Raw genomic sequence first — 19,581 nt, forward strand, 5'->3', positions numbered from 1 at the left:
TCAGTATCTACTTCACATGCAATTTGTACAGAGACACTTACCCTGGGCTAGGTCGGTCACTAGCGCTGCGGTCATCGCATTGACATGGCCCTCATGGTAAGCGACCCACACGTCGTAGACGACAGCCCGTATGCGGTTGAACTTGTAGAGGAAGCAGAGTACAAGAAAGTCACGGCGCAACTGTTCCTCCTCTGCAGTCAGCAGGTTCTCCTCTGGTATCGGCGCCTTCGTCTTCGTCTTGGAAGTCAGAGGCTGCTGCTGCTGGCTGCCATCATCCATGTCAACCTGGTCCCGCTTCCGCATCTTCTCAAGTAAATCGTCCTGTTCGTCTTGGCTTTTGTTGGACTCGGCAGGAAACTGGATGAAGACAAGGGTAGGCGTGTCAGTCTTGCCGTTTCGAGCCTTATTGATACCGGGGACAAGATCCTTCAGCACCGCCATGAGCGCTTCTAAGCTGCCATTGAAGTATTCATGACCCAGGTCCGCCGTGTTATTGTGTTTGTGATATTGCGTTACCTCCTTCCTTGACCGGATAGCGTCTCCCAGGTCGTCGATACCACTGGTGTCCGCGAGCGGAATGCTCGTAGCGGCTATGGCGTTGACGAGCTGCTCCTGTTTTTGTAGCGGTATTCTGTAGCCCTTCTTGTTCTTTTTCTTCTTAGCCTGGTCTGCAACCACATTTGCAATCTCCACGCCACGTTGGAAGGCTGTCTGGAGCAACCACGCTTGGAATTGGTCGGTGTAGGTCTTGTAACGCTTGACCGTCTCGGGGAGTTCATTTTGTCGGTAGTAATCCATTTCTTCAGTAGACTGGATCTGCAGCCGAGGAACTGAATACCGGCGACAGTAAAGACGGGGAGGAGGACTGATGGCGGCAGATTAAGCTTGTGGGGCAGACTTGCAAGTGCACCAGAGGAAAAATCACATGGAGACCTGTGCTTTCTGACGTAGGATGAATGACGAGTAGAGAACGAAACTTCAACGACAACTCGCGCTCAAGCGGAGGACTCACACTTGTATATTGCGCAGGGCCAAGCCAGGAAGGCGTAATTATGGCCCACTGAGATTTCGTTGCTGTGTCAACCCTGATGTTACCAGGTGGTGGCCTAGAGACAGCAGTTTAAAGTGAAAGGAGCGCGAATCCCCAATACCATAGCCCCTGTCAGCTCTGAAATTGTCACGAGCATCTCGTTACAGCTAGCATGGTCAATGGGAGACAGTCGCTGTGGTCGGCTGGAATTCGTCGTGGAATACATAATCCGGGACTGTATGCATGGTCGTGTCGGCCGATGGTAAAGCTTTTCTTACAGCAATGAGCGCCATTCCTTGCTAGACGGCCTCTCCAGACCCAAATGGTCACATAGCTGACCCATGTGATCGACGCCCCAGTACCCCTCGGTCTCTCCTCTCGCGTTGGTAGCTGTCGCACATGGTCAACAAACACTTTCTGATTATCCGACAGAGCACCATTTCTGCGCTTACCGACAAACCATGGCAGCCCAAAGGCGCCGTCTTCAAACGCCTTGGTAGTGTTTCCGCCCAGAGCCTGCTTCACCTCATCGGTCTTCGTCCTCGCGATCACCTTTTGCGCCTCTTCGTCACTGCCCAAAACAGTCCCAAGGATAGCCTGCAGATTCTCGGGCTTAGTCGGGTCGTTCCAGTGCGCCCAGAAATTTTCGTAGCAGAGCTCTATTGCGCGTTCAAGTTTTTGTGGGTGAGAGAGCGAGAGAGATACCAGGGCGCGCTGAATGGGCAATGTGCTGACAGGGAAGCCAGGCGGAGCATCTTGCAGGATGGGCACGTTGAACTGTTTCGACAAGCGCTGGCGCTCCGTATTGATCCACTTGTCTTTGTCTGTATGATGTTAGAGGTCCGGGTAGACAGTGGCAAGTCTGAGAACAAAACTTGACATACTCTTGATCTTCAGCGGCGGTGTGTTCCCACAGACCTTCATCAAACCCCCAAGCAGGATCGGCACATATTGCACCTCGACCTGTTTGAAGGCCTTTGAATTCTGCACAAACGCTTCGATTAGCACCGCACTACACCTCTACGTCTCAAACGTGCTTCAACCTATACCACCACCCAGACAAACTCACCTTGAGGACGTGGAAAGCAATGTAGGCAAACGGGCTCACAATGTCCACGTAGAATGTAATCTTCGGCTGAGACATGACCGGCTTTCCTTAGAGAGCGAGTCTGTGGGAGCTGTTGTGGGGATAAGACAGGGGGTGCGACTTTGTTCCTGGCACCATGCCCTATGTATGTAGGTGCTGGGTGAGGAGTCGGGACCGGTGATCTCATAGCCGGTCAGAATAACCGAGGCACAGACGGCGACCCATCTATTCGCAGGCGCGTATCGACGTACACCGATTTGGCAGCTCCGAGAGATGCTGGTCACTGTCAAAGAATATGCAGGATCCAAGGAGCTGTTGCTTTACGCCGAATATTCCCTGCGACTGAGGGCTGGAGGATGCGCTGGCGACCATCATCTTCGGTGTCACGCAAAGCAAGTGCAACAGCCGGACACGTAGTTCGATAATGACAAACTTTGGTATCTACCCTGCGCCTATAACACAGCTACTCGCCTTGAACTCATCACTGAACAGGATCTCCTCGGAGTGCCTTCAATCAACCATTACAATGTCCCTCTCTAGGCCCAGCTGCGATGTGCCATTCGTAATGGCCTTTACCTCCCCAGCTACTTCATCCATTTCCTTCAGAGTAAAGTCCAGCAAGTAGCTCTCGTCTACCAACTCCTCTACCCGCTTGTAGTGTCTCTCAGAGTACACCTTGATAGCATCCAGCACGTCCTTCAAACTGCCCTTCGCCCCTACTTTCCCCTGCGGCCTCAGACTGGCTAGCCGAGAAGCAGGGTAGGACTTGACCACAGTCCATAGGATTTTTTGAGCGATCGGCGCGGTGCGGACGTTGGTGTTCCAGTCACGGAGGCGGATGAGCAGTTTGTACAGCTGCTCGTCTGCCAAAGAGGCGAGTACTTCGTCAACGGTATGGAGACCTGAAAGGCTGTCTGCATCTGGGTGCTCAGTCTCTACTACCGACTTGAAGAGGGAGAAGAGGCGGGCTGGCTGGTCCATTTGGAGGGCGAGTACGATGGCTTCGCGGTAGTTGCCGGCATACGTGTAGTTTTGTAGTTTCTGATCGAGTTCGACGCGTTCTGTCTCTGCAGTCGTCGCAGCTTCCAGCGTGGAGCTTGTTGTATCCTCCCAGAACGTGATGACACTGTCTCCACCACCAGAAACCAAGGCGCCTGTTGTTGGATGTGCGGCGAGCGCCCAGACACGGTCGGTGTGGTTATCAAGTGTGGTCATGGCCTCGCCCGAGAGTGAGTCCCAAATCTTGACAAGCCCATCACCAGCTGCAGAGGCTACTTGCGGTCCGCGCTTGTCTCGTGCATCGACGGGCCGGTAGGGCAACCACGACAGCTTCAAAACACTGTTGGAGTGGCCTTCCAGGGTGAGCAAACAGCTGTAGTCTGCTAGGCTCCATATCTTGACGGTTTTGTCGCCGCTGCCTGTTGCGATCAGGCCCTTGTTTCCCGAGTTTGGCGCCTGCGACGCCTTGGGTGCGAACTTGACCGACCATACGCCGCGTTTGTGGCCCCGAAGGACACCGATGGCCTCTCCCTCTGCGGCGGAATAAATCTTGACGGTGCGATCCTGCGATGCGGATGCGAAGAGACTGCCAGAGGGGTCGATGTCGATGGCGTTGATGTCTCTGTCGTGTGCTTTGCGGGTGTACTTGGCTCGCAGTTTGCCCTTCATCTCTTTGGTAGTATCCCACCGCTTGACGGTCCTGTCCTGCGATCCGGTCACGACGTATGCGGGAGGATGTGAGAGGGGGTCGGCAAAGGCGGCTGACGATTCCTGAGGTATTGTGTGCGGCAATGCAATCGCGCCGAGCGACTCGGCGTGGCCAGTGAGGACTGCGGCGCAAGTGTAGGATTCGTTCGCGGGATCGATTCGCCATAACCGCGCCGTATTGTCTTTGGCACCTGTAGCAAGCCAGTGGCCTGACCAGTCTACGTCCAGACAGATGACGATGTCCTCATGTCCTTTGAGCAAGCCGACATCCGCACCGAAGTATCTGCCCTGGGTTGCGTCGTCTCCGTCAGACTCGTTCAACGTGATGATGCGGATGTCTTCCGAGTTGGTGTTGAGCGCCAGTAGCGACTTGTCTCTGCCAACGTAGGCAATGTCGATGACCTCGTCGTGCGTTCCCGAGACGCGGCGGAATATGGGGAGCGGGTCGATGGTGTCCTGCACGCCGAGCGACTCGGCTGGTCTGAGGGTGTAGAAGTTGAGCACTTGGTCGGCATGGACCGAGACCAAGTAGGGTAACGAAGGATAGTAGAGAATGTTGACAATCTCGTCCGTCTCGGTTCCAGGCGCTTGCTCTCGGGTGAGCTCTCTGCCGCTGGACGCGGACCAGAGGCGCAGTCGGCCGTTCTCTCCACCCGAATACAGCGTGTTGCCGTCGGGGAGGAAGCCTGCGCTCTCGATGCCTTCGAGAGCAGCAATGGTGCGCTGCGCCTTCCACGTGTGCGAGTCCCAGACAATCAGCGTCTTGTCTCGGCTGGCAGACACGAGGGCCTTTTCGTGCGGCGAGTACTGTAGCGAGCGCACGACGGAGACGTGCGAGTCGAGCACGGCGGCGCTCTTGCGCTTGTGCAGGTCCCAGATGCGTATCCGGCCGTCTTCGGCACCAGAGGCCAGGCGGAACTGCATCTGGCTCTCGCCCTGGGCGTGCTCCAGCTCGGCAGCTTCTGGGCGCGACTTCCTCTTCCTCTTCCTGTTGTTGTCGGGGGCGTCTGGGCGCTCCGCCACCTCTACCTCGAAGAAGTGCAGCGCCGAGACGACGCCGCCGTGGCCGTGGAACGCGTGCGTCGTGTAGCCGCCGACAATGTCCCAGATCTTGACGACGCCGTCTGCGCCTCCGGTTGCAACCAGCGTGCCGCTGCGGTCTGTGGCCAGGGTGACTACGGGCGATGTGTGGGGCCGCAGTGTGCGCAGAAGCTCGAGCTCGATGGTGTCGTCGTCCGTGGCCGGGGGGTGGAGGGCGAAGAAGCGCATCGACAGCGACCGCGAGCACACGACGAGGTGGGATGCAGCTGGCGTCAGCACCAGGGCCGTGATGGCCTCGCCGTCGCCCTCGACCCTTGCCAGCTCCTGGCCGTTGGTGAGGTCGGACAGAAGGACATCCTCGCCCAAGCTGGCGGCCAAGACGCGCCCGTCTTCGCTGAGGGCCAGGCTGCCGCCCGCGTAGATGGGCTGCAGGGTGCGAGCGACGCTGTATGTGGTCTTGACGGCAGCTCGTTGCGCCGACATGATGGGCCGTGTGGTGCAGAGGCAGAGGCAGCGGCAGCGGGAAGCGTGTGCTGGGCGAGCTGAGGGCGCAGGAAAAAAGTTTATCGATAAGGCGGCCCTACCGCGCGCTGACGTGTGGCGGCGCGTCTCCCGCACACGCACCGTGCCACCACCACCACCACCACCACCACCACCATGGGCCGCCAAGCCTACCTGGACAAGATGGCCTTTGTACGGACCCCGCCAGCGCCGCGCGCACATGCTGGCTAACACGGTGCTAGGGGCGCTCGGCCTTTGCGCCCACGCAGGCCGCATCGCAGTCGGCCGCGTACGTCCAGCTCGAGTCGGCGCAGGCTGACGTCCCGCCGCGCTACCACGAAGCGACCGCCAACAGCTACGTCCAGCTCTACGACGAGCGCGGCAGCCCCATCAACCCGCGCTCCCACCAGTACGGCAAGAAGCTGCGAGGCGCCCAGAACGATGTGCTGGCCTCGGTCGGCGTCGTCGAGCGGCGACACGCCCCGGCGGGAGCCTTCCCGCGCGCCAGCCACGACCGCCTCGAGCTGCTGGAAGCCGAGGACACCGTTGGGAATGCCATTGCACTGGCGACCACGCTCACCGAGAACCTGTGCACCTGGTGGATAGGCACTCTCAGGGAGAGGATTCTGGCACGTTGCTGCCGCCGCCCGCTCGTGGATCCACTAACCGGCGCAGACGTTCCACTATCCCCATGCCCTCACCTTGGCCCAAATCGCGGCCGCTGAGCGTGCCCTCTCTGGCGCCCCCATTGTCTATGCCGGCTTTGCCGCGCGCGTGTTTGCGACCATGCACATCCAAGCTATTGTCTACAGCACCTTTGTCTATCAGCCTGTCGAGCGCTTGCTCTATGCCACACGCGCAACCGCAAGGACACGCAACTTCTTCCGCCACGCCAGGAGAGCCCTCAAGTCTAGCCTTCGCCTGGGCCTCGAGATGCTGTGCTATCCCTTCTTCTACCACGCTGCGTTGCAACGCCTTGGACTAGTGCCCGCCCGCCCACTGCTGCCAGCCTGGCGGTCCCTCAATCCCCTCTCAGACTCGTCGCCTCTGCCGTTCTCTCTGCACTGCAATGCGTCTGAGTCCATGGCGGACTGCATCGGTGCAATCTTCACCTCGCCCGCCATCCTCCTGTGTGCTGAGCACTCCATCGAGCGCTGGGTCTACGCCTGCGCCTACGAAGCTGTCGAGACGGCCATGATCCGTCCTGACGAGCCCGACATTCCCAGCCGGGACGCCAGTGGAAAGGACCGGGCCTTGGCTGTTCTCGGGCTGCGACGGGAGTCACCGCCCCTGATTCGGGACGCCGTTCACAGCCTGCTCGCAATGCTTGGGTGGGCCCGGCCGGTGTCCCCTCTGAGCGCACAAAGAAAGCGGGCAATGGAGCTTGCACCCGCAATCGCCTCGAGCGAGATCCAGACGCTACAAGTTGGTGGCACTCAGGTTACCGGCGCTACCCCACTCAATCTCCCCGTCCTGCACTCGACAGATCACCCTTCCGCAGAGCCGCTCGATGCAGATGTCATTGCCGTTCCGATCGATGCATTTGAGGACCTGGTGCGATCTACCACCCCGCCAGGGTCGCCGACACAATCGGAGCAGAACGAGAACGGTCCCCGGATACGCATAACGTCGAGGGAAGGAATCGTAGAGATGGAAGTCCGTCTCCCGCCTAGGATACTTTCCACGCACACGCACGTCGCAGAAGGCTCGGATTCGTTGCAAGACGACGCAGCTGCCGGGCCAAGTAACCGAGCCCGCTCAATGGACGGTCATGGATACCACCGCGTCACGCAACTCTCGTGTGAGCCGGCGCAGATGATCAGTGCAATGGTCAGAGCCCAGCTTGTCGGCCTTGTCATGCTCCCATTGAGGATGGCCACTTTGCGAGCGATTGCCTCACATTTTGTAGCCAGGCAAGAAGGGCATGCAGGGTCGTACCGCATTGTGGGTGGGTTGGGTCTCGGTGAGGGTGTGGGCTGGCTGAACATTGGCACCCAGCTCTCACGCGTAGCGCTCTGTGGTGCACTGGAGCTGACTATCGATCTTGGCCTGTGGGGATTGCAATATCTGGCCATTACAAAATTCGGGCAGAGTGTCTTCGGATGGGGTGCGCTTTGAGCGTATCACTCGCTTGGCAGACGGCACCATGGCCAGTGACATGCTCGGCAGCACCCGATGCAGTGGCCTTGGAGTGGCACCTCTGGCGGTTGTGTTGTTTCACGAGTAAGTAGACTCGAGTGCCGGCATGGACAATGCTCCGAAGGGGAACAGTGGATAACAAGGTCCCCGCAATACCGGTGGGTTGGTCTCTGGTTGGTCACCATGCTGGAGCATGCTTGATCACGAGGCCATTCAAGCGAGGCTTCCCGACGCCGGCGGGTCATTGGTGTTTGTTGGTCCGGCAGTCGTTGGTAGGAGTAGTGGTGGCTCGGAAGGCAAACGCGGCAGCACGTGCAATGTGGCGCGCTCCCGCAGCACCAGCGCGTTAGTCTCTGGCTGGAGAGGACGCGGCGACATTGGGGTTTGGTGCAGTGAGGCGGAGACTGCGGATGGTTCTGTATGTAGACGGGCGGATCAGCAGGGATCGCCAGCAGGTCTTTGTATAGCGTCACAGAAACGTCGCCCCCAGAGGCGCTGCGAGATGCCGACAGAACAGCATGCGCACAGAGAGTATGTAGAGGTAGCCGGGCCAGGGTCTGCAGATGGCAGCTGCTGTGGGTGCCGACATTAGTGAACCCCTTTTCCCAGGTACACAGGGCCCTGCGTCTTTGGTGCGTTGGCGCGAACAGCCACGCCGCCCGCCCGTTCTGCTTGCACTGGCACGGCGCTTTCATCGGTCGGTCGTTCCTTCGTCGGGCCCCTGCACCAGCACCTGCACCTGCCCCGAGTCCCAGGGGATCCTGCCATCCATCTCATCACCGCTCCTTTTTCCCCACCACGCCAACACACTGCCGGCCGACCTCACGCTGAGCGACGCTGAGAGACGCTGCGTGCTGCCACATCCCATCGCCTCGCTGCCCCCTTGGACGCGCCCACGACGTCCCCAGGCCTGCCAGCGCGCCTCCCCCCGCCTCGACTGCGACTACCCGTCTCCGCTGCATTGCCTTTGCGCTTGCTTCCCGCGCCCAGGGCCCTGCTTGTCCGCGACGTACTCGTCCCCGCCTACCTTGCGAGACCCCGTCGCGTTGCTGGAGGGCCACGCCGGACATGTGCACAGCGGCATAGGCCACCTGCAAAAACAAAGCCTGTAGGGCCCACGACTGCAGCGCCAGCACCTCTGCCGCCCGCCGCAGCACTCGTACAGACGCGCCACCCCATCACCATGTCTGCCAACTCGCTGCCTCGCCCGTCGCGGCCCTCGATCGCTCCGCCCACCGGTCCCTTGCCCTCGCTGCCCGTCCCCAAGTCGCGGAGCTCCCACGTCGGTCCGACGACGCGCAGCTCGCTGCTCCCCGGCGCCGCCAGCACACGCGCTGTGTCGTCGTCGTCGCTGCCCTACCGCCCGACGTCGAAGCATCTGACGTCTCCCTCGGTGCCCTCGTTCCCGCCCGACGCTGGCGCGGCCGGCTCGCTGCCCGTGGGCAAGTCGCTGCGCAAGACGGTCAGCATCGGCTCCTTTCCCCAGCCGCCCAGGCACGGCGGACGCTCCAATCCCACCAGTCCGCTTTCCACCAGCTCCACGCCCGGCGGAGACACGGTCGACCGGAGGCTGTCGTCGATATCCAAGGGCCCAGCGCCCGCCCGGAGCAACAGTCTGAAGAAGCCGCGGAGCTCCAACATGGGCGGCGCGCGAGGCCTGCTCCCCAAGTCGCCCCTGTCGCCCCCGAGCCTGCTCAACGGCAGCGCCGACTCCGTCACCGTCGAGACGGCCCATCTCAGCCTCCCCTCGCCGCCCCAGAGCCGCACCTCTTCGCCGCAGGGCTCCTACGCCACCAGCGCAACCACATTCGAAGACGGGGACGACGGACGCGCCGACGCCAAGGCACCCAAGGACGGCAAAGGCAATGTCATTGTCAGCGTCCGCGTCCGCCCCGATGCCGGCGCCAAGGAACCCAAACACGACGTCGAGTGGCAAGTCAACAACAAGCAGGCCCTGATCGCCTACAAGGGCAAGGAGGGCGGAGACTACATTTACGGTATGCTTGCACACGGCGAGGCTCGCTGCACCAGAGCTAATTTGGCCTGACCTAGACAACGTATTCGATACCCAAGACAACAACGCGCGCGTGTACGATGCTGCAGCCAAGCGACTCGTCCGGAGGGTCATGGAGGGCTATCACGGCACCGTCTTTGCCTATGGCATGACGGGAACCGGCAAGACCTTCTCCATGCAAGGAACTGCGACGAACCCCGGCGTCATACCCCTGGCCATCACCGACATATTCTCCTACATCCGGGAGACGCCCCAGCGGGAGTTCCTCCTGAGGGTCAGCTACATCGAGATCTACAATGAGAAGATTATCGATCTGCTGGCGGGGCCCGTCGTGGGCATCAACGGCCAGACCGGGCCCGTGGAAGAGATCAAGCTGCGTGAGGACAGCAAGCGTGGCGTCTATGCGTCGCCGCTCAAGGAAGAGATTGTGCAGAGCCCGACTCAGCTCCTGAGGGTCATCGCCCGGGGTGACAATTCGCGAAAGGTGGCGGGTACGCAGTTCAACGCGCGCAGTTCCCGGAGTCACGCTGTCGTCCAGATCGTCGTCGAGAGCAGGGAACGCGCTCCTGGCCCTGCAATGAACGGCGACAAGCGCTCAGCCATTGTCCCGGGCGGCGTCCGTGTTTCGACGCTCAGTCTGATCGATCTGGCTGGCTCTGAAAAGGCGGCGGACAACAAGGAGCGGCGGACAGAGGGCTCCCACATCAACAAGAGCCTGCTCACCTTGGGCACAGTCATTGGCCGCTTGGCTTCGGACAAGGACAAGTCGGAAAAGGACAAAGGAAAGGGCGACAAGCACTTGCCGTACCGAGACAGCAAGCTCACCCGACTTCTCCAGCCCGCCCTCTCCGGAAACTCGCTCGTCAGCATCCTCTGCACTATCCAGATCGGAGCCAGCGGGAGTCCCGCTGCTGTCAACAGCCACACGGGCGAGACGCTGAACACGCTCAAGTTCGCTTCTCGAGCCAAGAACAACATCGTCAGCCACGCCAAGAAGGCCGACGAGTCCATGGGCGCTGCTGGGGATGCCGGCAGCCGAGCACTTCTGGATCGCTACCGCCTGGAGATTGAGGATCTGAAAAAGCAGCTGGCAGAAGGCAAGAACAAGGAGCCCAAGGAAGAAGAAGACGACGAGCTGAAAAAGGACAAAGAGGAAGAGAAGGCGCGCGAGTTGGAAGACAAGCAGCGCCATGAGGAGCAGATGCTTGAAATGCAGCTCGCCCGGACTGCCCTGAAGGAGCGGATTGAGCATCTGAACAGGCTGATCTTGAGCTCCAAATCGCTCGGCGTGAACAACGGTCGGTCCTTCTCGTCGATGAGCTTCCAGCGCGGTTCCGTCATGAGCAATCACCACCACGACATGCGCCCCAGCTCCATACGCTCCTCGGCAAGCCACGCCACCCTCGAAGTGCCAGGCAAAAGACAGAGCACGCCACATCTCCACATGGACGGCTCCGAGGAAGACGACTCGGTCGGGGAGAACGGAGACGGCATTGCGAGTCAGACCGTGCAGATCCAAGCCCTGCAGGCTGACCTTGCGGATAAGAACCGTTACATCGCGACCCTTGAGAAGCGCCTTTTGCATGCCCGGCGCTCCAGCCATTCTCGAGTTTCCATGTCCTTGTCGCACAAACTCACAAACAGCGAGGAGGGCGGCATGATTGCGGCGCTTGCCGAGAGAGACAACGAGATAGTCAACTTGCGGGCGCAGCTGGAAGACAAGGAGCGCATGATTGGCGCCCTCACGTCGGCTCGCAAGAAGAACGACAACGCACACGAGATGGGCAGCGAGTCGCCCGGCAGCCGGCGTACTTCGGGCTACCAACGCAGCGGCAGCGACGGCAGTGGAGTCAGTCTTCTGCCCAAGGGTCCCACATCGCCCGCGCTCAGCGTGAAAGCGCCATTCCTGCCTCCACCAGCTTCCAATGGCTCAACCAAGAACATCGAGGAGATGACGCGTATGCTCGACGAGATGATAACCGGCCGCGTCGAGAAGACTGCAAGGCGCAGCAGTCTCAGGCCCGTCACCGAGGGACCATGATTTTGCCCAGGCGAACCGATGAATCAGCTCGATCGAGATGAAACGAAGTACGGTAATGAGGATGAGATGAGATGAGACGAGATGTCGGCACGAGCGGCGCGGGGCACAGTACTTGCAACTTTTCTTCTCATTCAGCAACATCCTCAACTGCGAGGAACACATTAGCGACAGGCGTTTATTGGCAACGGAGTAATCATGGCCCAGGAATGGACTGGAAAATCGGATGCAGCGTACGGGACACGTACGCATGCTATGCAGGGGCGGCTTTCTGCTTGTTTACTCATTGCGATGCGCCCCGGAGGATTGTACACTACCACTTTTCTTTCTTCATCTTCCTGTGCCGAGGGACTTTCGATCTGATACCCCCTTTACATAGCTTTCGCGCATCTTTCTTGCCTGCAATACGATATGGAGCCACGGAGAGTAGCTTCCACACCCTCTCGATAGAAAGTGTGCTTTGCACTCAGACCCCGTGCCGTCTTACCAGCTGCATCTCACAGGACCCCGAGTACTATACCTCCGATCCCGAGCTCCCGAGATCGTCTTACTTGCATGCGCATGACATACTTCCTTTAATACACCTCACACCATCTGACTACACACTGTCTATTTCAAACTCGCAGTAAACGAACCAGTCTACATGCCCAAGTCCCAGGCCGCTACTGGTGTAAGCGACCAGTGGTGTCACTGTCATGTGGTTTTGGCTACTCGACCCTAGCATCAAAGGCGTTTGGCGCCGGAGACGGGTCGTCCTAGCAAGCACCAGTGCGTCAACAACGTTGCACTAAAAGGCCATTCTGAAACAACGACGTGGCCCGCGCACATGCGACAAATCGAGGCACCCTCCTGCGCCTTCCGCATTTACACTGCAACCTTCCTGGATCCAGCAAGTGCCATCTCCCGCAATCTTACCTTTGATCCTATCTTGGTGTCTGCCGCGCACCTTGAATCGTCGCTTCGGTGCCCTTGGATCGCTTGCTGACCCTTCTCCTGCTAAGGACTCGGACGCTCCTGGATGGAGATCATTTCGTTGCGGGATCCTGCTCGGACGTCGGATTGTTTCTGGTTGTGAAACTCGACCTGCGCCAGGAGGGGCCTTCGTCCAGACACCTTAGGTTGCCGCCCTTTCGAATGCCTTCTTGAACGGCTTCTTGAACGTCTGCTTCTCCCTCTCCGTTGATTCGCATCTTGAGGAAACGAAGAGACCGAGTTACATTCTTGTAGTTTTTTACCCCTACCGGCTTGTTTGCTTTGTTTGATAGGCGGTGCCTACGTCCCCTCCTTTGACTATTTACATCTTTACTTGCTTGTTGGAGCGTTCGCTGCAGGGTCAGTGACGTCTACCGACTGCATATACTAGCATTACAGCTTCGTCATCACAGTGGTACCATACACTGCAGGAGGCCGCCCGACTTGGCCGATATCTTACACCGTCCTCTGAATCCAGCAGGTCTACGGCAACCGACATGCTCAACCAGGCTGCGAAGAAGCTGTCCAAGATGCATGTTAGACGGAATCCGAATCTGTCCATACAGTCGACAGCTCACTACTCACAACTAAGCCCGCCGCCCCAGTCTGCCACCTCGAGTGCTTTCCTCTCTCCCACGGTTCCTTCGAGACGTGGTCTGCTCGCGAGATCCCCGCCGCCGAGTCCGAGCCTTCCGAGCCTGCTACCGAAACACGGCAAGAAGACGACCCAGCCGAGTCATTCAAGACTGGTAAAGCGGATACTCATAGGGTGCTGTGGAGTAGCATTTCTACTGTGGATTGTGCTGAGGCAGATATACGCACACTCACAAGGAGCGGCTGCTTACGAGGATGGCAACGAGGAAGAATGGGAGATGGTTGGTGGCAGTCAGTTGCCCCACGAGCCAGTTGCTCTCGCCCTCCAGGATGCGAAGGGAAAGATGAGGTGGACCGTGTCGATACCGTCCGACTATGAGTTCCCGCTCCGACCGGCACAGTACCGCGACATCTGCCACCAGTCCATGGAAGTCTCAAAGGGTCTGAGGCAGGAGGCGCATGCTTCGTCCGGGTTCGCGAAGAGGATGCTGAACTATTACCAGCAGGATCAGTATTACATCGACGTCCAAGAAGCGGAACAACAAGGCTTGTTGCCACCATCCAAGGCTGCAGGAAGGCCAAAGGGCTTTGTGGAAGACGAGGCTATCAAGGATGGCATCTCTACAGCGGGACTCAAGGTCTGTGACAGGACCTTGACCTATGCTATGGAGACGGAGGATGCAGGCTTTGGCAACACGCTGATGCGCATGTGGATGTCGTACGGTCTGGCCAAAGCTGAGAAGCGCGCCTTTTTCATCGATGACACGCGTTGGTATGTTCGTTCGTGTACCGCTGCTACTCGACACTGACACTCCCAGGCCCTATGGCAAATACTCGTCCTACTTCCAGCCTCCGCCGTCTGCGAACTGCCTCCCGCCTCCTCCATCCCACATAGTACCATGCCCACACACCGCCCGCCACATCGTCGTCAGTGGGGCGACGCTCAAGTCCACATTCGGCCACTCTTTCACAGACGAGTGGGAAGACGCAACAAAGATGCGCGTCCAACGGCAGTCAAAGATCTTCGGCCTGGCTAGGACTGGCTACGAAGCACTCTTCAGACTTCGCTCAGACGACGAGACCTACGTCCTGCAACGGGCACTAGAAATGTACGGCGAAGTCAAGAGCGAAGGCGGCCTCAGCATCGCCATGCACGTCCGACACGGCGACAAGCACCCCATGGAATACCAATACCAGAAAGACTACATCCCACTAGCGCGCTACGTGGACACAGCGCGCGACCTCTACATTGACATGGTAGAGGGCGGTCTCAAGAAGAAAGCCCAGCGCAGCCTGCTCTCCTCCCCCTTTTCGTCCTCCACCGACCCTCTCGTCCCCCGCCACACAACTTCCAAGATGATACTAGCCTCGGACGACCCGCTGGTCTACGACTCTCCCGAACTAGGTCCCAACAGCATCCGAGCCCAAGACCGCATCGTGCTCGCCACCAAAGCCGCTCTCGAAGCCGCACAATCGCAGCCCAAGAAGAACACGTGGATCGACGAGATTACGGGCTGGGAAGGCGGATTCTACCGCGACGTCTTCTTCTCTCTGGGCCAGCCCGTGGGCAACGCGGAGGACATGAAGAAGGTCAACGACGAAAGCGTCGATGTGCCTGATGGCGCTATGAAACTGCGCGAACTGGTTGGGCGCGCTTATTTGCTGGATTTGAGCGTACTGGGCAAGGCGGACACGGTGGTATGCACGGTCAGTAGTACGAGCTGTAGGCTGTTGGCTATCATGATGGGGTGGAAGAGTGCGATTGTGGAGGAGAAGTGGCGGAATATTGATGGCACGTTTGAGTGGAAGGGGATTATGTGGTAGAGGGTGTGCCTTTTTGGGGTACTTAGGTGGAGGCATGGATGTAGGAGGGTGGGTTAGCGCCGGAGCCATGTGTAGGAATGAATAGCAACAGCCGAAAGTTGCCTTCTCCTTCCATCTTGTTTATTTCTGCTATTGGGCTTGAAATGTGAGGTGAGCATTCGTAATCCTTGCTATAGACAGCACCTGGCAACGTCACATGTGTGGGCTGATGTACTACCAAGTGTTGATGAAGCTGCCCAGCTCTTCACCTGTTGTCTTCTTATCGAGCCAGTGTGGAGCAAGTCGCCAGGTCTGACTCGAAACCTCTCTCTTCTACATGTGAACTATTGGAGTGAGAGTGAGATCAAACAGCCAGTAAGCGGAATCACTCGAATTGAAGCGAAGTTAGGACAGACATCAGGCGGTATTGAGAGCATTATACGAGAGACACAATGGAGAGCAATAGCGGTTGGGGGGATGATAATAAAGGACATCCAAGCAAGCACCTCGATTGCCTTTGGTATATTCCCAAGCACCCGGCAGACATCAAATCAAACACCCCACCGGAAACTACTCATACAAAGCTCTACTTCTTCCTTGCTACCTTGCCTTTGGTTTCTGCCCTCTTCTCCTCTCCCAGACCATTAGGTATGCTTCCTTGGTAAACAGCGTCTCACCCCTCTCCTTCTCGACGTACAAATCTTGAATGCCGTACCACTCCTCTCTCGCTCGGTCTTTGACCTGCACTCTCCACACCTTGCTCTCTTGCTCACCCTCGACACTGTCGTCCTTCTTCTTGACAGCCTCATGGGTGATGTTGGCTACGAGATCATACCAGATGGGCTCGCCGGGTGGGTATTCTTTGGGGTTCGGCTCGACGTAGGGCGACATGTCGAGGGAGTGAACGGGAAAGGTGACGATAGTTGGGTTGCGCTCCGAGACGAACTTGTTCTTGGAGAAGCGCTTGATGTTGAAGAGGAGGTACGGCGGTAAGGGGTGGAGGAGGCGGTAGCGAACCCGGTTCTTGGACTTTTCTTGCGGCGTGACACCGTTGTATTTTGAGAGGATGTTGACGAGGGGGACTTGCGGGATGATGTTCTTCTCGAGTGCGTCTTGGAAGAGAGGGGCTGCGGGCAGGTCGAGGGTTAGCACGAGGAAGCGCGATATCTCGGTCTGCACGGCTGCATCCTCAAAACGGAGACGGTCGCCGGCATCTGCACGAGCGGTGATTTCTTGCTGCTCGATCTTCAGCGTGCCTTGGAATACCTTCTGGATTATGCTGCTGTTGGGTTTTGTTCGCGAGCCGCCAACGGCCAGATGGAGGTTGTTGAGAAACCACGAGAGGAAGTCGACGGGGTCAGACTGATCAGAGAGCGTGTACCGTTTTGAGGACCGCAACGCAATCTCTTGGAGCAGTTCGTGGGGCGAGACGTGAGTCTTGAACGCCCGCGGGTTCCAGATCTTGCGGACAAGCGTGCTGAAGCGCTGCGCGAGCTGTGGCCGACTCGACAGATCTTCCAACATGAAATAATTCCGCAAGGGGACCACGTGGGAGAGAGCTTGCACGACAACGTTGAAGTAGTCGTTCGCTTTGATGTTGTTCATGCCGACGAAGCCAGGTATATACTCTCGATTTGAGAGGTCCCACGACACTTTGGGCTCCCTGTCCAGCTTCGCGACCTCGTCCTTCGTCATGCGCGGATCCACGACGAATTTGATGTCATCCAACGACTTGGACGTGACTTCGTAGCCTTCGGGGAGCACGTAGACCTTCTTCGTCTCCATGTTGACGTATACGTGGTGTCCCTCTTCCAGAGCATGGAAGTAAGCCTGTGACTTTGGGCCGCGACCTTGGTAGTATTTGCCGCATACGAGGCAGGCGTAGACGTTGATGTTGGACAGAGTGACGGAGCACAGCTTCTCAAAGTCGAAGTCGAGGACTTTGCGATTGATCGTGTCCAGGTACAGGTCGGTGTATCCAGCCTCTGGGGCGGTCTGGCGTCTCGGCGCAGCGACGGCGGGCTCGTTGTCGTCTTCGTCCAGCTCCGCATGCTCCTCCTGGTGTGCGCCTGCGACGGCTACTTGCCCCCGGTCGTGCTGACGCGGAGACGTGAGGCGGCCATTGCTGGTCGCGCCATTGGCCTGGGGGCTTTCCATGTCTTCATCCTCGACTCTGGCGCGCTTTGGTGCCGGCGACGGCGCGTCGTAGACTTGTTCGAGAGGCTCCAGCGCGGGTCGCTTGGACATTGTGCGCGGCGGAAAGAGGTGCGGTGCGTCGAGAGGCGGGAGAGCGTGCGCTTACAGCATCAGGCTTACGGCAGAGTCCGGTGCGGTGGTGAAGCATCAGAAGTCGTAGGCATCCAGACGGTCACGGGCTCCGGTGGAACCATTGGCCGGGGAAGATCCGCAGACACCGCAAACACAGCTGCAACGCGGGCAGGCCGAGAAAAAAGTCGCGTTCAGACACCACCCACCACCCACCGCACGCCCTCCCGAATTCCCCTCCTTGCCTGTTTACGAGTGCGTGCAAGATGGTATGCCGCCCGCCGCACGCGAAGAGGCGCAACAGTACTGACGCCCGTACAGTCCAACCCCACCCAGATCTTTGCGGAGGACGTCACCGAGGAGAAGGGCGAGAATGCGCGTCTCTCGGCCTTTGTAGGCGCCATCGCCGTCGGCGACCTGGTCAAGAGCACACTGGGCCCCAAGGGCATGGACAAGATATTACAGTCGGCGTACGTGACCCCGCGCCGTGCATAGTGTGCTGCGACTAATGTGTGCAGTTCTACCGGCGAGATCATGGTCACCAACGACGGCGCGACTATCCTCAAAGCAATTGCCCTCGACAACGCCGCCGCCAAGGTCTTGGTCAACATCTCAAAGGTCCAGGATGACGAGGTCGGCGACGGCACCACATCAGTCACGGTCCTTGCCGCCGAGCTGCTGCGAGAGGCTGAGAAGCTGGTCGACCAGAAGATCCACCCCCAGACCATCATCGAGGGCTACAGGATAGCGAGCTCTGCGGCCCTCAAGGCGCTAGAGAAGATTGCCGTAGACCACAGCAGCGACGAGCAGGCTTTCAGGAAAGACCTCGAGGCCATCGCCCGGACGACCCTCAGCTCAAAGGTGCTCTCGCAGGACCGACAGCAGTTTGCCAAACTCGCCGTCGACGCCGTCCTCAAGCTCGGAGGCTCGACCGACCTCACGCACATCCAGATCATCAAGAAGGCTGGCGGAAAGCTCAAGGACTCGTACCTGGACGAGGGCTTCATCCTGGACAAGAAGTTCGGCGTGAACCAGCCCAAGCGCATAGAAAACGCAAAGATTCTGGTTGCCAACACAGCCATGGACACAGACAAGATCAAGATCTTCGGTGCACGCGTCAAGGTCGACTCGACCGGCAAGCTCGCGGAGCTGGAGAAGGCCGAGCGCGAGAAGATGAAGGCCAAGGTCGAGCGCATCAAGGCACACGGCATCAACTGCTTCGTCAACCGGCAGCTCATCTACAACTGGCCAGAGCAGCTCTTTGCGGACGCCGGCATCTGCTCCATCGAGCATGCCGACTTTGACGGCATCGAGCGCCTGGCACTGGTCACGGGCGGAGAAATCACATCGACATTCGACCACCCGGAGAACGTCAAGCTCGGCCACTGCGATCTGGTCGAAGAGGTCATCATCGGAGAGGATGTCTTGATCAGATTCTCGGGCATCAACGCTGGACGGGCATGCACCATTGTCCTCCGTGGCGCAACCGAGCAACTTCTGGACGAGGCTGAGCGGTCGCTACACGATGCCCTTGCCGTTCTGTCGCAAACAATCAAGGAGCCCAGGACAACGCTCGGTGGTGGCTGTGCCGAGATGAACATGGCCAAGGCGGTGGCGGAGGCTGCACAAAACGTGGCTGGCAAGAAGGCCATTGCCGTCGAGTCCTTCTCCAAGGCACTCCAGCAACTGCCCACGATCCTGGCCGACAATGCCGGTTTCGACTCAAGCGACCTCGTTACACGCCTCCGGAAAGCCGTCTACTCGGGCTTGACTAGCTCGGGCCTGGATCTGTTGTCTCCTGGAGGTGGCATCACGGACATGAGGGAGCTGGGCGTCATCGAGAGCTACAAGCTGAAGCGCGCGGTGGTGTCGTCGGCGTCGGAGGCTGCCGAGGTGAGTTTGCCCATTGTTTGAGCTGGGGACCCGACTAACACGATCTAGCTGCTGCTGCGCGTAGACAACATTATCCGAAGCGCGCCGCGGAGACGTGAGCGCATGTAGGCATGGGACGAGCAAGCGTGATGCCGTGAAGGGGTCGACACTAGATAGGTGTATACTACGGAAGTCATGAATGCAGTCCGACAAGCTGGCTAAGGACCATTTTTCTTTGCGTCCTCCATGTCCGAGCTGCTTCGGCGGTTGCTGGCAAATGACGAGTGAAGTAATCAGGCCATGTCGCGACGTGTCTCTACGGACTCGCGGGCATGCTCAGCCCTCGCAGCATGTCTTGTTCAGTTTCATGTCGTGGGCAGGGGCACAAGGGTGCCAAGGGTGGGACTAAAACGAGAGCAGGCGCGGCGAGACCCCAGTTTACACCAAGCCCCCGCAGATTAGCATCGAGGCCAAAATCCGCATCACGGCAGCGGACACTGCTCCTCCTCCTGCCCACG

General features: G+C 58.8%; 7 protein-coding genes across 7 annotated transcripts; 4 read left to right on the forward strand and 3 right to left on the reverse strand.

The window, feature by feature from the left end:
* Window positions 1-12: 12 nt before the first annotated feature.
* Window positions 13-1,373, reverse strand: J4E83_007450 (uncharacterized protein; the record flags this gene model as incomplete). The annotated part of the gene is made up of 2 exons (XM_049334354.1): window positions 13-830; window positions 1,370-1,373. The coding sequence occupies 2 exons, from the start codon at window positions 1,371-1,373 to the stop codon at window positions 13-15; spliced, it is 822 nt and encodes a 273-aa protein (XP_049186696.1).
* A 1,254-nt stretch (window positions 1,374-2,627) lies between these two features.
* On the reverse strand, window positions 2,628-5,524 carry J4E83_007451 (uncharacterized protein; the record flags this gene model as incomplete). The annotated part of the gene is made up of 2 exons (XM_049334355.1): window positions 2,628-5,291; window positions 5,519-5,524. 2 exons carry the CDS (start codon window positions 5,522-5,524, stop codon window positions 2,628-2,630), a joined length of 2,670 nt encoding a protein of 889 aa, XP_049186697.1.
* Window positions 5,525-5,549: 25 nt separating this feature from the next.
* On the forward strand, window positions 5,550-7,484 carry J4E83_007452 (uncharacterized protein; the record flags this gene model as incomplete). The annotated part of the gene is made up of 3 exons (XM_049334356.1): window positions 5,550-5,558; window positions 5,666-5,911; window positions 6,042-7,484. The coding sequence occupies 3 exons, from the start codon at window positions 5,550-5,552 to the stop codon at window positions 7,482-7,484; spliced, it is 1,698 nt and encodes a 565-aa protein (XP_049186698.1).
* Window positions 7,485-8,688: 1,204 nt separating this feature from the next.
* On the forward strand, window positions 8,689-11,560 carry J4E83_007453 (uncharacterized protein; the record flags this gene model as incomplete). Its single annotated transcript, XM_049334357.1, has 2 exons — window positions 8,689-9,502; window positions 9,558-11,560. The coding sequence occupies 2 exons, from the start codon at window positions 8,689-8,691 to the stop codon at window positions 11,558-11,560; spliced, it is 2,817 nt and encodes a 938-aa protein (XP_049186699.1).
* Window positions 11,561-13,026: 1,466 nt separating this feature from the next.
* Window positions 13,027-14,947, forward strand: J4E83_007454 (uncharacterized protein; the record flags this gene model as incomplete). The annotated part of the gene is made up of 2 exons (XM_049334358.1): window positions 13,027-13,895; window positions 13,942-14,947. 2 exons carry the CDS (start codon window positions 13,027-13,029, stop codon window positions 14,945-14,947), a joined length of 1,875 nt encoding a protein of 624 aa, XP_049186700.1.
* Window positions 14,948-15,526: 579 nt separating this feature from the next.
* J4E83_007455 (uncharacterized protein) lies at window positions 15,527-17,173 on the reverse strand (the record flags this gene model as incomplete). The annotated part of the gene is made up of 1 exon (XM_049334359.1): window positions 15,527-17,173. The coding sequence occupies one exon, from the start codon at window positions 17,171-17,173 to the stop codon at window positions 15,527-15,529; it is 1,647 nt and encodes a 548-aa protein (XP_049186701.1).
* A 284-nt stretch (window positions 17,174-17,457) lies between these two features.
* Window positions 17,458-19,192, forward strand: CCT2 (T-complex protein 1 subunit beta; the record flags this gene model as incomplete). The annotated part of the gene is made up of 4 exons (XM_049334360.1): window positions 17,458-17,460; window positions 17,513-17,661; window positions 17,710-19,084; window positions 19,133-19,192. 4 exons carry the CDS (start codon window positions 17,458-17,460, stop codon window positions 19,190-19,192), a joined length of 1,587 nt encoding a protein of 528 aa, XP_049186702.1.
* Window positions 19,193-19,581: the final 389 nt, after the last annotated feature.

The sequence above is a fragment of the Alternaria metachromatica genome (genome assembly GCF_023757995.1).
Source record: "Alternaria metachromatica strain BMP 0045 chromosome Unknown scaffold_18, whole genome shotgun sequence".
NCBI lineage: Eukaryota > Fungi > Ascomycota > Dothideomycetes > Pleosporales > Pleosporaceae > Alternaria > Alternaria metachromatica.